This window comes from Ammospiza caudacuta, chromosome 4, assembly GCF_027887145.1.
Source record: "Ammospiza caudacuta isolate bAmmCau1 chromosome 4, bAmmCau1.pri, whole genome shotgun sequence".
In the NCBI taxonomy this organism is placed as follows: Eukaryota; Metazoa; Chordata; class Aves; order Passeriformes; family Passerellidae; genus Ammospiza; species Ammospiza caudacuta.
Window position 1 is genome coordinate 56,777,521 of NC_080596.1, and position 17,732 is coordinate 56,795,252.

Here is a 17,732-nt window from a genome sequence, read left to right on the forward strand (position 1 = left end):
GGAACAACCAGAACCTCAGCCACTGACAATCTCCTATGCCAGTGTTAAGTGAACCAAATGCTTATTATGAAAAACTAAGGAAACCAAGTGACTGCTCTATCTTTTTTCCTTATGCTACAGAGAATTCACAAGAAGAGGCTACAGACACCTTTCAGACAGAATAGAGGGAGTAAGGAGGGGGATATCTGATGATTCCTCCATATATTCTATTCAGCTGTTTTAAGAAGTCTGTTATATGGCATGAGATTTCACTCTTTTTTTTCTCCAAGAACTGTTTGCTGTGGAAAGGTGCACTTGAGGCAGATGCCAAATCCTGCTGCCTATGGAAGGAGTGATAAACACAGAAAGGAGGAGTATTTGCTCCACGTACAGAATACACACCTTGCACAGCTGAAGAAGGGATGTAAATGTTCAGCTCACTCTTACATTTGGTATGCATTCAGTGATGAATGTAGACACCAGTGCCTGTCTCTCATTTTCTTCATTGCAGTTTATGACATTTTATAAACCCATGGGATATACAGTTTGCTTTAATAACTTTTCAAACTATTGTCCCCTCTTCTGCCTCTCCTCCCAAGAAAATCCTCTAAAATCATAAACTAGAAATGCAAACAGAAGAAGGGAAAGCAAGCAACATTAACATCAAAGGTTTGGAACGGCTGCACCTCCTTTTGAGATTTGTTCACATACACTGCTGACAATCTGCAATGTACGCTTCTCATTAAAAAATAAATAGAAAGGATTTAGTTGCTCTAAGACTCCAAATATGAAGGATTTAAAGACCTTAGTAGTGGGGTGATTGCTCTTCCTCTGAAAACCTGCATATCAGAATGCCTTCAACTGCCTGCCTGAGAATAAGGAGCACGCATCCAGCCCTGAGATTAGCCTTTGAAGGGAGACTAAAAAAAAGGGGAGGAAAAGTTCCCCTGGGCACACAGAAGTGGAAACTTGATTTTTTTTTTTTTATTTTATCTCAAAAAATGTTAGGCAAGCTCACCAGAATAATTTTTTTTTTCACTATCTGCTCCAGGACAGCAAGGTCCTTAGGTCACTGATCTGAGAAGGATGGAGCAGGAATTTACTGCCTGGTGATCCAGCAGAAGGAAATGAGGTCATGGGGTATATGTGTCCTTTTTCATATTTAATGATAAAATGAAAGACTCCTGGATTTGTCTCACTGACTAATCAAAAACTATGGGAAGATAGGAAAAATATTTCCCATCCAGATCTATAGGCAAAGACCCCTCCAAAGGAAAAGAAAACCCCTTGCTTTGACTTCATCCCTTGAGCAAAATCATGATTCAGAAGGTTTTAACAGTACAAAGGTTTATTTAGAAAAGAATTTGGATTGTTCTTTAGGGTTTTTTGGCAAACATTTAAATCCTTTCATAACTCAAAACACTGTCAGTGCCTGGTACTTTGCACTCTCCTTGCCCACACAAGCAGTAAAAGCCAATTTCTTACTGGGACAAACCCACCATAGGCCCCAGCTGCCCTATTTATACATACTCAAATCTCCACCACCACTGCCACTTAACCCTCTCCTTCTGATGTCTCCTTTTGTTTCCCCACAAAATTCCAGAGCCCATGAAAGCTCACTGCCTCCCAAACTCAGTGTCTCAGCCTACTCTGCTCTGTGGGCTCCCCATGCCCTCTGTCAGGGTTCAAACACAGTCACTCCCTCCCCCTTCACCCCTTCACACTCCAGCACTGCTCCCCAGCTCCATGTCACCATTCTGTACCGTGGTGAGTGCCCTCAGCCTCCCCTGCCACCATCCTGTCGCCCAGAGCATCCCCCTGCTCCTGCGAGGGGGCGAGCCCTCTTCCCGCTCCCTAAACCCAAGCCCCACGTTCTCTCCCCTCCCTTCTTTTCCAGCATTGAGCCTTCTCTGTTAACTCTACTCCTGCTCGAGGCAAATCCATCCCTCCAGCTCAATGCCGGAAGTTCTTCTTCTTCTTCTTAAAAAGAATGTGTTTAAAGGACCTGCGGAAGTCCTGGTTGAAGATGGTGTAGATGACTGGGTTGAGGGAGCTATTGCAATACCCAATCCAGAAGAAGAACTTGAAGAGAGTCTCGGGGACCTCGCATGCCTCCCGGCAAATACCATAGAGGCTGTAGCTGAAGAAAAAAGGGAACCAGCAAACTACAAAGACCCCCATGACCACAGCCAGCACAAAAGTGAAGCGTTTCTCCCGGGCCTGGGCAACTTTCTTACGGCAGATGCTGCTACGCTTCCGGCGGCGGCGGTAGGAGAAGAACTGCATGGAGCGATTGCTCGCACGGGACAGGCGGCCACTGGAGTGCTTGGAGGAGTACGAGTAGGAGAAGGACTGGCTCTTGCTCTTGCGGCGACGCTCCTCCCGGCTCCGCCTCCGCCTGCTCTCTGAGGTGCTGCTCTCCTCCAGCTCAATGTCCTCCAGCTCAGAGGCTTTGCGCCAGTGGTGCGCCGAATAATGTCCGTTCTCTCCCAGCTGCATCCTCAGGGACGTGCAGCCGCCGGCAGCGCGGCTCAAGCCGTTCTCAGTCTGGGAGGACCCCTCTGGCATCGTTCGCTTCTCAGAGAGGGTCCTGGTCCTTAGCTTGGCCACGCGGTAGATGCGGATATAGACCAACACCATGATGAGGCAGGGGGCAAAGAAAGAGCCGATGCAAGAAGAAAGGATGTACCATGTCTCGTCATTGAGCTTGCACTGGGGAAAGACATCTCCTTCAGGGTCCCGGTACACGGAGATCAATGGCGGGAAGGAGATGATGGCTGAAATGAGCCACACGGTGAGGATGATGGCCTTGATCCGCCGCGGTGTCCGTTTGAGGTTGTACTCCACCGCCTGTGTGACCGACCAGTACCTGTCGAGGCTGATGGCGCACAGGTGGACGATGGACGAGGTACAGAACAGCACGTCCAGCGCCAGGTAAATGTTACACCAAGCCTTGCCGAAGTACCAGTAATTCATAAGCTCGTTAGCTAAGGAGAAAGGCATGACCAGGGTAGCCACCAGGATGTCCGCGCTGGCCAGGGACACCAGGAAGAGGTTCTGGGGGGCTCTCAGCGCCCGGCTGGTGAGCACAGCTATCACCACCAGCACGTTGCCCACGATGGTGAAGACGATGAGGAAGCCCACCACCGCCGCCAGGCCGGCCACGGCCGCCGGCGAGTAGGGGGAGGGCGGCTGCAGGAGGGCCGAGGAGGACGGCGAGGCGGGGGACAGCGCCAGGGACTCGTTGGGGGAGCCCAGGCTCGTGTTCACCAACAGCAGCAGATCCATGGTGGGTGTGCGGGGCGCCGGCGTCCTAGAAAGCCCGGCGGAGCCCCCGCCCCGCCCCGCCGCCCCGCCGCCGCCGCCCCGCCGCCCTCATCGCGCCCCGCCGCCGGTCCCGCGGCCGCTCCGCCGCCGAGCCGCCCGCGTCCCCCCGCCGCCGCCGCGGCTCCTCAGGGCACGGCCGGGCGGCGCACCCCCGGCGCGGCAGGGAGCGCGGCGGCGCCGCCTCCGCCCGGCCCCCGGCGAGGGGGCAGCGGGGCACGGCTGGCCCCCGCCGCCCGCCCGGTCATGCCCGGCTCCGGGCAGCCCGCGGCTCCGGAGAAGACTCCGCGCTGCCGGCGGGAGTCCCCGGCGGGAGCTGGATCCTCGCAGGGCGCGGGGTCCGAGGCGGCGGCAGCGTCGGCATCAACTCCCATGGAGCGGCTCCCATGGAGCGGCTCCCGGCGGCTCCGTCCCACTCTGGCTCCGCGCTTCCAATCGCGGCGTGCCCCGCGCCGCGCGCATGCTCAGTGGCCGCAGGTGCGGCCGCCGCGCCCGCCCCGGCGGAACCCCCGGCGGGCGCAGGAGCGCCCCGAGCGCCGCCGCCCGCGCCCGTCCCGCTCCCCGAGCGCCCCGAGCCCCGCGGGCGGCCCGACAGGAGACTCCCCGCCGCCGCCCCCGGGAGGAGCGGCCGGCGCGGGGCTGCGGCGCTCGCCGCCGCTCGGCGGCCGGACAGGTGTTTCTGCCGGGAGCGGTGCGGCTCGGCGGGGGCGCCGCAGCCGCCGCGGGGGTGGCAGGGGCTGGTGCGATGGGGCGGCAGGGGCCGGTGCGAGGAGCGGCGGCAGGGGCCGGTGCGAGGAGCGGCGGCGCCGGTTGCGCTCCCGGAGCGCGGAGCTCGGGTGGTCGCTGCCTGCAGCGCCCGCCTCGCGCGCTGGGGGGCGCCCTTGGCCGGGCGGGACCGTCCGGCGGTGGGACGGGAGCGCTGCTCCTCGTCCGGGGCTGCTCCTTCATCATCGTCGCCCCGGCTCTGACACCGACCTGCGGCTGCCCTGTGCTTTCCTGCCGGTCTGGGCAGCTGGCCCGTGCCCCGCCGGCACCCAGAAACGCGGAGTCCCCAAGCGAGTTGCAGCTTGGTGCGCGTTCACTTCTGGCGCTCCGGTCATATTCTTTATAGTGCAAACCTGTGCTTAGTGAATGCGCCTACACCCAAGGCAGCGTCTCTTTTAACCGTAAAACTTTTTCAATAATAAAATACGTGTAACGATCCACAAGTTGTAACGGAATATCCCGGGCTTTAGGGAGGCAGAAAGAAATATATTCTGTTTCCAGTTACCTTTGTGCTACAACCAGCGTTGGCGCCGCTCTTCTCTTTGTATAACTCCATGAATTGGACTATGAAGGCTTGGAAGTGAATATGCTTCGTTTTGATAGGAAGGAAAATTCCTTTGCATATAATATTCCTATTATCCTATTCTGTAAGCAATTTACTCTGAAGATTTTCTTTTGTTTGGTTGTTAGGTTTGTTTTTTTTTTCACCTGAAGTGTAATTTGTGAACATGTTGTGACTGCGTGTAAAAGAGAAAGGACATGGTGTTGAAACTAAGCTCTGTCAGGTAACGAATTCTAATTAAAGACTGAAATGTGGAAGCAGTAATCACATTAACAAAGTGTAGCATATGGAACAAAATGAAATTGAAGTCAGATGTCCTCTCAAGTCCTCTTTAACAAACAGCAACCTGAAAGAAGCTTATAAAAAAGCTTGCAAAGCCCCAAGAAGAATAAGTGAATGGAAGCTGAGGTTTTTAAAGTTCAAACAGGAAGCAAATATTATGTTTTTGACATGAAACCTGAATAATCTCTGAAGCAGCTTTCTAATATTTGTGGTCAGCTCCTTATATTTGGAAGTTTCATAATGGTATCTAGAATCTGAGAGGGCAAAGTGCAGGAATTTGAAGTCTAAGCTTTGTTCTGACTGGAGTTAGGGTAAAAGAATGTCTGATCTAACTGGTTCAATATGGGTTTAAAGTTTAGTAAATGCCAGCTACAAAATCACATGAATATTTGGGATTCAGGATCTTTCAAAAAGATATAAAAACATAAAACACAAGATATACAGAGAGAGACATAAAACCTCAAGATATTCAGTTAAATTACTAAGGTAATTGCAAAGTCATGAGCAAGGGTATCTTGAAGTTATGTGAACTGGAGCTCAAACTTTTAGCTAATAATTTGGGGCTCCAGATGAGAAGAATTGAAGCTTTTCAAAACTTTGCTCATAGCAAAAGAAGTGATACAAGCAAATGTCTGAGCAATAATTTGATATTTCTAATGAGAAAATGCCAACTGGGACCTAGGAAAAAAACTGGGAGTAAAATATGCATGTGTTGTTGTGGTTTGTTTAGCACTTAAATTGTACTGTGCTGCTGAAACAATCAGTGTGTAACTCCACCGAAGCCAGGGAAGTAACATTTGGGTTTTATGTGTAACTGATATCCAGTTTGCCTAAAGAGCCATATGCCACTCCAGCTCATGTATATAGATGTGAATGGAGCGTGGGCATAGACACAAGAAATCTACTCATGAAAATCTGCTTAGTCTGCTGAGAGGCAAAGGTAGGAGCAAGGTGAACAACAGTGAATAAATCAAGTGTAGTTGTGCTTTTGACTTGAAAGTGGAGTTTTTTTTCGTAGAAACTTGGCAAATTATATAGACACCTTATTTTCTTTTTGCCTTCCAGCCCATTGTACTTTTACATTCATTCTCACATCTGGCCTCCCTATAGTTATCAGCTCATAACCATTGGCCTTTATTTGAGCTTATGCCTGGTAGCTGTTAACAGGCTCTCATTAAAAAAAGTGCAGTTTAGAGGCTGGATGAGGCACTTCTAGACATTAAACTGGACTAGGCTGAAATTGATACAAGCCCACTGTTCCTGAAGCAATCCAGTAGATATTGTGGCATACCCTGCATCTGTGCACCGTCACTGCTGCTGTGCTTCTCTCATCCAGCATCTGACTACAAACCTCCTGCCACAGCAGGCTGGGAAGATTCCACAGGAGCAGAACTACTTCTTTTTGGGTTTTGTCTCCAATTTTTACCAGTTTTTGCTTGGATCCTTAAGTTGGACAGACCTTTAATTAAGTTTGAGCTACCAGATCTCATTGCCAGGAGAGAGCCATGATCTGCACCTGAGTTTAAGGGATGGCAAATCCCAAAGCTGTCACTGGGAAACTGACCAGTGCTGCCCTCAACTCAGGGCCAAATTCAGGGACAATTACCAAAGGTGACATCAACCTAGCCAGTAAAGTTGGTGGGAAGACTCCTGCTGACACCCAAACCCAGACTTCTAGTTTGCTTAAGAATATTTGATAATTTAATGATGCTGTCACAATGGCACACTGTGCTTGCACACACATAGATTTAGGACACAAAGGTGTCACAGCTGACTTGCAGTTCCAAACATGTTTTGCCTCCTCTGTTTATGATCTGTGGGCCTGAAAGCTTGTTAATTTTTCCTCCTTAGTGTATCAGATAGGTTAATGGAAAGTACACTCGCAAAACCCTCTCATTGTATTTTATATCTTAAGACATTACAATTTTAACCATGCTATGAAATGTTCTTCTGTGCATTTTTTATAAAATAATTTCTCCATCCACAGAACAGTGTCATCATGTATAGAGGAAATATCTCAGCTTTCTTACTAAAGGGGGGGATGTTTGGTTTTCCTTATTTCCCCCTCATGCTTTGAAAATGTGTCTCAGATAAACAAAGAGGTTTATAGAACATCCTGATTTACTAAACATCTGGAAGTGTTCTCTAATCTCTCAAACTGAGCTTTACATCTATAGACTAAATTTTACAGTCTTATCAACTACACAAGAAACTGACTGCTGTCAAAACATTGTCCATGTATATATACTTTCTGAGACAAAATTTGTGTTATAAATCTGCTCAAGATGCCACCAACAAATAGAATGAGTTGGCTGAAATCTCTGTGAGTAGTTGAAGAGATAACCTGGAGTACAAACAATGTGATAGAAAAATGGGTAAAGAGTTGCAGAATGAGTAGACTGTCCTGGATTTTGAAAGAAAGGAACTAAATATAAAGAAAACAGAAGTTACTTTGGAGAGGAGCTGAGGGCATTCAAAACTTGAATATTTTCATCAAGGGAAAGATTGTAAAATTCTGTAGTGGTAAATGAATATTAAACTGTAAATTCCTCAAAGAAGTCAGGGTAAAATTCTAATTCACTTAAAAAGTGTTTCTAAACACTTGAAGTAGCTATTGTGCTTGAGCTAAAATACAATGAAGAAGGTTATTGGCTCAGCTCCCTCATGCAATTTTTCTTCTCTCATATGTTTGTAACTCTTTTTCATTCTCCCAGTAAACATTGTCACTGTGCTGGTAAGACCATAAAGCAGAAGTCAAATTGTGTGGGTCAGACATATCCTGTCTGGCTGGTTTCTGGTTTTTTGCTCTCACAGCAGGATCCCACCAACCATGACTGTGCTGCACAGTGCCATGGGTTCAGCCCCTTGGAGCCAAACCTGGGGCTGCTGCAGAGGTTTTGGTTTGATTCTCCCTGTTATTGGAGAATCATGAAAAATAGATCCGTGTCCCCTCTTTTCCTTAATTCAGTTTGCACTGTTTCCATTCTCTGTACTCATTTTAAAGGCTTCTTCATTTCTAATTTATGAAGTCAATACTTTAAATAGCCTCCACAGACACCTGTTCTGATAGCTGTGCCATTTGCACAGGATGAGTGCGTTGTTCTTCTAGGACTCTGCGCTGTATTTGAGGACTCTTACACTTTTTTTCAGTGGGTTTTTTAATTATGAAATTCTTCCGCACAGTAATATGTATGGGAAACAGTTTGTTGGTTTTAACTTATATAAAGAATGCATTTGTTTTGTGTTTTGGATGGGGTTATGCAAGTTTGTAAAAGCTCCAGCTTCTAAGTAGAGAGAATTCTTTGTAGATAATTTATCATCTGTGGCATTGCCTATCTCTAATTTATTAATTTTCTGGCCTGTTTGGCATAAGTGTAAGACAGCCCTTTCACAACGAGATAGATTTTGGCTGCAAAACCTTCCATCTCCTCTGTCTGCATTTATACTGAAATAACCATTTCCACAGGAACGATCCAGTAACAGAAACAACTCCAATGGAGGAGTGAGGGTGGTGAGGGAGGGTGGGGAAGAAGAAGGTTCAGTCTTGTCACCAAAGTTCATCCCCTCCCAGCTGCATCTACCTCATGGCACACTTCTGCTTAGTACTTTGACAGAATCACCACCCAAGACATTTCAGAGCGGAGTACTACCTGCCATGATACTCCATCATTAAATCTAGTCCCATGCATACAGGAGAAGAGGCATCTTCCATCTTGTGCTTTATTCTGTGTTGCCTGGCAGAAGGGAGGTCTTGTCTGCACAGGATCAATTAGAGAAAATGCTTGCCATGTTTCCTGTGTCTGGTTTGAGTGGCAACTTCAGAACAGCAGAGTTGACTGCACTGGAGGCTTTCCATGGAAACAAGAGCAGATTGTGGTATTTCTGCTTCCCATTGAACCATAGGGATATCTCCAAATATCATGCCGTCCATTTAATTTCCTCATATCTGTGCTGCACTGATTTGAATTGCATGTGTTAATTTAACTTCCTTCATTTTTCAGCAACTACTTTAATCTCATGAAGATTTGGCTACCACAAAATAAGCATCAAGTTCTATCTTCTTTCATTGGAAAAATAAGGTGGGGGTTTTTTGCAGTGTTTGGGAGGTGTTCTGTCTGCCTCTAAAATAAGGTGAGATTTATTTTTTTCCAGACATTGCTCCTCATTGCACTTTACCTGTATTTTTAAAAAAATTGATAAAATGTTCTCATGTTTTCCTTCAGTGTTGCTGTTTCTGCTTTCAGTGTCTATCAACAGAGCCTCTTTTATCTTTTTTTATACAATCTTGTACTGCTTTATCTTTCCTCATATATTTCCTTTTTTCTTTGTTTACTTTACTGGCCTTAATGTATTTTTAGGTTTAACCTATCCTGCCTTTTTTTTCTGTAACAGCCTCTCATGTGGTATTTCTCTTCCACTCTTCTTTCCCAGTTTCAATAAAGAACAATCTCTGCTGTATTAATATAAAATTTACAATTGGGTTCCCATTCTTGTTGCATGTCAGATACAGTTTCTGCCATATCAGAAAGCTTAATTGAACGTTACAGTTGAAAGTCTTTCCTTATGTATTCATCCTTCATTTTAAAGCTGTTAATCTTTTCTGATTTTTCATTTTCATGTTGGTGGTGTATAATTGATGTTTGTATGCACTCAGTGTCTGCAAATTTCATCACATACAGAAAAGAGGTACATGATTTCTAGTAATGCTATCAGAGGAGATCCAGCGCTTCTTCACTTATTTAATTTTGAGGGAAAAGTCCTTCCAAAAAAGGACTTTTCAATCAAAAGGACTTTTCAGTACTGTCAAGTGAGCCTTGACTATATTTGTTCACTGTATCTTAATCTGTCAAATCAACATATCATTGATGTCACCTTGCTAGAAAGGACTAGTAAAAGCCTTATCAACAATATTACTCTTTTCCTTCACATATTAATTTGTTCCAGCTTGATATTAAATGGTAGTAATTTTCACACATACACTTAAAATATTGCCAAGAGTGCTGATACTTTCTCTGTGTTGTAATTGCTCTTCTTTTATGACTTGAGACTATTTCCAGCCTCTATAACAATTGTGTAGCCCAGAAAGAAGACTAAAATTTGGAATGAGTTGGGAGCACTGACTTCTAGAATGCATTACCTCCCTGCTTTTGCATTATCTCTAGGTACACTTTGTGCAATGCACTGGAGAACACAAATCAAAGAGATGCCTTTGACATTTTACTGTCTGCTTTGGATTCGAATTCCACTGTTTAATTACAATTATGCATCTCCTTCTGTGTTTTGATGAATGGGCTCTTATATTTAGAAATGGAAAATCAGTAAATATCAATAGATAGCTAAGATTCAGCAAAGTTTTTAAGTGAAAATGACTCATTAGAAGCATCTTACAAAGCAGAAAAGGAGTCATAAAATTAATTCTTAATTCCTGTAACTCATTCTTACTTATGTTTGCCAGTAAGAAAGCTGAAGGAAGGGAGAAATGGAGAGAGGAATGGAGAGAGACAGGAGAGGAAGGAAGTATGAAACCACTCTTTTCATACCTTCTTCATTTCACAAAACATCTGGGGAGTATGGACTCATGTGCTGTGTGTTTTCTGATTTCATATTTTTTTCAACGTCTTCAGTGTGTGGTAGTTCATGCTCTGTGTTTTCTAGGTTAATGGAAATCATCAAGGGTATTATGTAAAAAATTGCAGTGCACCTTAAGGAACAAATTATCTACTGAATGTGGCGAGCACAGGCTTTTCCAAATAAGAACAGTTTAATTCAAAAAAGATACAGAGCAGGACTGGCAGCAATACTGTAGTCTGCTATTTTTCTGTCACATAAAACAAATGTTGATTTCAAGTTCTCAGAAAGTTCAGGCGATGTAAAAGGTATAACTTCTTGAAATCATTGTTTAGCAGTAGGAAGACCATAATCAATCAGAAACTTCTGGTAGCTGCTGCCAATCCTCATTCATTTAAGTTTGTTCAGCTATAGGAAATGGAAATCAGTTTGGCACAATATTAAAAGTGCCTTATTTGTGTTCTACTTCTGATAGATGTACAAGATTCAGTAACTCTGCCATCAAAGTCTGTGAGCATGCTTGACTGTGCAGGTAGTATCCTGTGAGCAAATAACAGTGCTTCATAGGAATATTATTTTATTCTTTTTTCCTCTCTTCATCTTTAATTATTATGATCCCAGTCAGATGTTCTGATTCATGTTGTTTATATTTAGCAATTCCAGCAGGTGCAAATCTTGGCTGAAATCCACCACAATTACTCTCAGCTTATAAGTAAAGAGTTTACAAGTAAGGCCTTTCTGAAGCACCTGTGCAAACATATTTAATCATTTATAAAGCATTTGTTACTAATCATTACACATTTAACTATTTGCCTATATTATCACTCTTTATCACTTATGTCATTGAAAATTAGCAATTCTCTTCTGGTACTTGGAGCTCTTCTTTTGGCACCTCTGACTGAGCAGAAGCAATTTGGATTCTCTTTCATCTCTGAAAATTTGAATGAGATGTGCAACGTGATTTTACTGGTGTTAATTTTCACGATTTCTTTAGAATGTGTTAAAAAGAATGGGTGGAGGGTTCAGAGCTCCCCCTATCAGTGAAGATCCCATTATCTGGCATCAAAGAAACTGCTAATTAGTGATAGGTTGGAACAGGGGATATTTCCTCCTTGTTAGATGAGTAACTTGTGCTTACAAGTGATCTCAGCATTAGCTTAATGAGTAAAAAATGCTAAGAAAAATATTAGAAATATCTAGGAAAGGACTTAACTTCTTAAAGAGTAAAGAGGGTATTTTCTCATGTGCAGTCATGCCAAATTATTCTGTAAATCCATGACAAAGGCAGCTTCTTTGTTGTTGAACTCCTTTAAAATTTAATGCATTCTTCCTTTTGAGTGGCTTTCTGTTTGCAGCTGTCAGTCAGCTTCTCTCAGGAAGGCATTTGCAGCAAACTCAGCAGTGTGACTGAGCAGCCTCCAGGTAGTCACTCACATGAGCTGATACTGGCTTCCATTGGAATCTAGTTTTGGGAAAAAAGGCTTTATCAGCCTGCCCTGCTCCCCTCCTGCAGCGTTCCCTGCTCTGGCTCCTGAGCCAGCCTCTGGAGCTGGATCTCACTGATGCTCTCTTCTAAACCTGTGTCTCGGGCAGCTCCATGCAGAAAACAAGCCTGTAATTAAATTGTTCAGAATTTGAAGATCAGTGTGTTTGGCCATCCCTTCAGACCTAATTACTTGCCAAAACACACTGTGCGCAGGGTGGGAATTAATATTAATTAGGAATCTTCTTGAACTGCAGATTACAAGCTTTATAGGCAGAGGAAATGATTTTGAGATTTATGCAACCCACATATTTAAAAAAACGTAATTACAGCAACAAAGCCCTGTCTTTCAGTGTACCTAAAGAGGCTTGATATAGACATTTGTTCCAGGTTAATATTACTCTAAATTGACAGTGTTCAGCAGGATTCATACTGGAGTAAGTGACAGGAGAGAAAAGCCCTTTGTGTGCTCCACATAGTGACAAACTGGTCAGTAATGATGTCCACGCTGTTTTTCTGCTGATAACACCCTGGTGCATTCTGCTGGGCTGTCTGAGGGGCCTCTGCTGCTGCCCAGTTCCTGCTGCCCACGGTGGACACCCCACGTGTCCTGTAGGATTGATGGGGGTAGCACGGTCAGGATGTACAGAGACGAGAGATCCCTGAAGCCAGGTCATGGAATTGTGGTTCATTGCAAAGGGCCTGGGTGCAGGGCCCTGCTGGGAGCTGCCAGCCGCAGCTCGGAGCAGGCCCGAGAGAGGAGAGGGGGAGAGAGGATGAGAGGGTGAGAGAGTTAAAGAGCAAGAGAGCAAAAGGGGAAGAGAGCAAGAGTGTAAGAGGAGTAAAAAGGGTAAGAGAGCGAGGTTCCCATTACAATACAATAAATCTTCTTCTGTGTTGAATATTCTAATTCTCACTAACCAATCTAGTACAAGATACAAATCTTATAGCATTTACATACAGCCTATAAAAATCACTACATTACTATACTGTGTTACATTTTAAACTCTAAAAACTACTTTTTGGACTCCTTCTGCTAAGCTTGTAGGGTTTCCTCTGACCTTTGGATTTGTCTGCAGGCAGAGGGTATTGTTTCATCAAATGGGGATTACCTTCAGCTTGGCCACACCATCGTTTTCCAGTTGTTCAGTAACTAAGGTATCTCAAAGCTTGCTTTCATTTCAATCTTGCTTATAGTTTCTATATTCTCAAAATCTTTTGCCAGACAATCATATTTATAAGGCTTTCCTGTTTCCTCTTCCCCAGCAGTGTCCCCTCCTAGACAGGATGCAGAGCAGTGCCTGGGGCCCTGCTTCATCCCAGAAGAGCTGAAGGCTGTCCCTGGGCAGGTTCCTGATCCCAAAGCAGCAGCAGAGCCCCCAGAATGCTGCTGCATGCTGGCAGACACAGACTATGTCTCTTTTTCTTCTTTGCAGACTGAAGGTGGAAGCTTTTGCTGTCTAGGCTGAGTTCATGGCTGAATAGCAAAGCAGCAAAGATTACTCCTTAGTGTAATGCTGGAGATCAGTACTGGAGACTCTGTTTGTGTCCTAGGGTGACTTTATGATGGTGAATTGTATCCCCATTCATCTGTTTAGCCCAGAAATAAGTTTTGCACTTTTAAGACTGATTCTGAGAGTAGGGTGTGGGGAGAGAAGGAGTGTGGAGTTTGTTTTCAGACATGGCACTCCTCCACATTCCTGCTCCTGGACTGTGTTGTCTGCGGAATGAACAGCGAGAAAAAGCTCTCCTTTGCTTTTAATTAATTTTTTGCTAGCTGAGGCAGTGAAATTCCCCAGACTGTAGTTTGGTTTTTTTTTTTTTCCCTTTTCTTGAAACTGTTCAAATCTGCTCTGGACTAAAAACCCAGAAAAACACCAGGAGCTTACACTGTGGCCCCCCAGGCCCAAGAAGCTACATTCCATCAGAGAGACTGATAACAGAGTGAGCCAAGGTACAGCCCACAAAGATGACTTTCTAAATTTGTCATCTCTTCAGAGCAGTGAGAGGTTTTGTTGTTTAATATTGTTCATTTTTTTTGCTGGTGAATGCTTGGCCTGTTAAACAAACAGGGTTTTTTCCACTTTTCTCCAAGGAAATATTTTTCCCAAACCAGTTAGGGGAGGGGCAGCTTAAATCTGCTTTCTAGAAGAACTCCTTTAGAGGTTTTCTCCCAGATTTTCCCTAAACCGGGACAATTTGCAAAACCTAAATACCACTGAATTTTGGTAGGATTTGAGACATATATTTTAAAAGACACAAGGAGAGCACTAAAGGGACAGAAGAGTGGTAAAGTCAGCTGGTTGTAGTTCATTTTGTAATTCCCAGAAGGGAACAGGGGTGTGCACTGATTTGTCTGATGTTGGAGATCATCCCCTAATGCTTGCTGGTTGCAACAGAAGATACTTCTGATTTAGGCTTTCTAATAACTGTCAATAATTGCTAAGAATATTTAATGGTCCATGTGTATAAGAAAAATAAAATGGCCTGTGCTCTGAATTCCTCTAGACAGTCTTGTGACCATTCCATTACTAATAAAATCTATATTGGATTGCTACCTTCTCTTTTAGCTTTGAGACTTAAGATAACTATTTCAAGAGCAGAGTAAGGATTTTGTGACTGAGCATGCACCCTTGTAATAATATTAATGGTATTGAAATCCTAATTGATTTTGGAACCAAATACAAAACAAATATAAATAATATATTGATTTGGAAAATGAAAAGCATCATTCATTGCACTTGAGGTTCTCAGCTCCTGGAAAATAGGCAATGTTTGTTTGCAAATGCTAATGATTCCTGTCTATGTATTTATGAATTGATTGCTACTGAAATGAAGTACCCTTACCCATATTTTACATTCACTGTTAAAAAGCAGGAGTCAGATTGCCATTTTTGTTGCCATATCTCCTTTTATTTCCAACATATCTTTTTATTGCAGGTTCATTCCAATATTCTTGACATACTGCCTTAAAGTAACATATTTCAAGTGCTTCTCATTGCTGACCAGCTTGGAAAGATCTATATCTACCATTAAAAGGAATAAAGAGAAATATTTTAGAATAGTCATGACAAGTTAAGTGTATTACTATGGATGGCTCAAGAAGCTGATAGTGAGTTTCAGCTGAGTGTGTCCCACTCTGTCATATTTCAAACGGCACAAGGAAGACACTGAATAACAAACCAGTGAAAATGTCAGCAGGCTGTACTTTATGATTTCAATACCTGGAAGATAATAGAATGGTATTCAAGTATCTTTAGTATTTAATCCTGATAACATAAGGTCAGGCAAACACTTGTTTTATGAGTTTTCAATACTCCTGGGTTGGAAAACGTTAAGGTGCTTGGAGAATTCATCAGATAATAAAATCTGAAGTTTCAGGAAAATGAGTATTGACCAACAAAGAAAGCAATGCATTTCTAATGTGAGTAAATATAATCAATGTTGTAGAGGGATCCTACACTCATTAACATGAATCTGTGAGTTATCAAAAATAAAGAATCTCAGAATTGGTAATACTACAAATAAGCACAACTGGTGTTTCTTTGGGTAAAACCATAATCCTTTCTATGGATCTCCTGCATTCATGTTAAAAATGAAGGATAAAACAAAAACTCCTCTGAATTTATTGGTAAATAATTGGAAAATATTTTGAAGATAGAGAGCAGCACCCTTTATGAGCCAGTTTCATTCAAATTCTTGTTCTTTCAGTGTTTAATTGTTGACATTTTAATGTCCCCTCCAATCTATAATAAATGGTGCCTTGATAGTTGTATTTACTGAAAAAGGTGTTTTAAGCTTGGAGTCACTAAGAAAAAAGATTTCTTTAACATGATCTGGACAGTTTATTTCTTCAGGAGAAAGAAAAGCATGGCAGACAAGAGAAGTAGATGTGGAGGTATTCATGCAATGTCTTTATAGTATGTTTGGCAATAAGAGAGATTTTCCTACTGTAAAACTATGTGTTTAGCCTGGTCCTTACTGTGCAAATATCTTAATCAAAGAATATATTTATGTTAATCTGTATCTTTCAATATTGTGGAAAGCAGCTGACTAAAGTAAAAAATCAGTCACCTTCCCAATGAAAAGTCCTTATTTTCTATCGCTGAGTTAAAATTTTGAATATTGATTTTCTAAGATATTTTGAGACTTTTTGGTTGTTGTTTTCATCTTCAATTAGGACAAGACAAAGGGCTCAGTTCAGTTGTCTAACTCTGGATATTTACTACCAGTGCCAATGCCAGACCAAATCCTACTTAACCTGCAGGTACTACACAAGCACTATGTTCAGGCCTTTGTTGCCAAAATTCAGGCAAATAAATCAAGCCTCAAGTCCAGAATATATCATTCTTTTTTGAAACATTCAAACATATTTGTTTTGGTTGTATAAGGAAATTTTATTTCAATGATTTCCTTCAGAACATTGTGGAAACATTTTCCTGCAGACCGCAGTAGTATTGTTGATTTTCTATCAGGAATATTTGTCCAAATCTGCTTACCTCTAAAGGATGGTAGAATGTAAATACATTTTGGATTTTATTAGTTAAAATCAATGATTGCCAGTTTATTTCTAGCTTTACTTTGAGGTTTTGAGGTACCTGGTGCCCCGATTCCCTGGCAGAGGTTTCTTTTAGGTAAATACCTTTCTGTCAGAGCAGTAACCATTTTGTTGCCTGTCATCTGGAGAATAAGGTGCTATTTTGAATTCTGTTCCCTGCCTCAAAGACTTTTAATGGATTTTTTTAATGCAAGGATCCTAATGTAAGAAGTGACTTCCAGACATCTTCTCCTTTGGCCTCCCCGGATGTTACTCAGAAAGATTTGCTTCCTTGCCTTTGGTCCCCTGGCTAAGCTACTTTTTGCTCTCAAACAGCAGCCTTTCAGCCAGGGATCTGAATATCACCTTCCTTGCCCAGGGGTTTTCACCTGTAGAAGTTTGTCTGGCAAGGGATGAGCAGAGGAGAATTCTCTGCCTCCTTTCTTTTCCAAAGAATTAAAAAAAAACCAAAAAAACAAACCACCGAATCCAAAACACAGTCTATGTTCAATTGGATGTGAATGAGAAAATGCACATGCTCTCTCAGGAAGAAGGAGGAATGGTATCATCAGTGAAGGCGTGTGTAGAAATTAACTATGGAATTTTTTAAATTCTCATTTAAGTTGAAATTGCCTGAAAAAGCAAAGAGGCAGTTTTTACTTTATCTTGTTCACCAAAATCTATTGAAAAAGTCTCTCAAAAAATATCAAGTTCTTTAAAAATAGTTAAAAATTACTTAATAAACATCAAAATGAGACCACATATATTAATAACCTCAGAAACCATGGCTATTTCAACAGGTACTACACTGGAAAATATAATGATTTTGTCTTTGCACCTAAAATGGAGGGATGTTCACTAAATCCAAATATAAATTACTGTAAATTTTTTGTGAATATTTGATTCTTAACTATGCTCTTCTAGCAAAGCATTTTGCAGTCAACCTTTCAGAAATCACTACAAAACTTGCCACTTCCTTGGTACATTGTCCCTTTAATATCTTATTTTGAAAAATCTCTTTGCTATGCATAGGATAAATTGAAAGATGTATATGTTTGCACTAAATCTGTCTACCAAAGACTCAGGGTAGAAACATGATTTTGTCCTACCACTTACCTGTCATCAAGATTCTCCCCTGAAAGTACTTTTTATTTCATCCTGTGGAAGGCAAAAAGATTATTAAATATATCAGAAAAAAATATATGTAATATTATAATGGGTCTTCATTCTTT

At 42.8% G+C, this 17,732-nt stretch overlaps 1 protein-coding gene across 1 annotated transcript; it reads right to left on the reverse strand.

Annotated features, from left to right (window-relative positions):
• Positions 1–1,649: 1,649 nt before the first annotated feature.
• ADRA2C (adrenoceptor alpha 2C) lies at positions 1,650–3,267 on the reverse strand. The gene has a single exon (XM_058804002.1). It carries the CDS (start codon positions 3,265–3,267, stop codon positions 1,933–1,935), a length of 1,335 nt encoding a protein of 444 aa, XP_058659985.1. The 3' UTR covers positions 1,650–1,932.
• Positions 3,268–17,732: the final 14,465 nt, after the last annotated feature.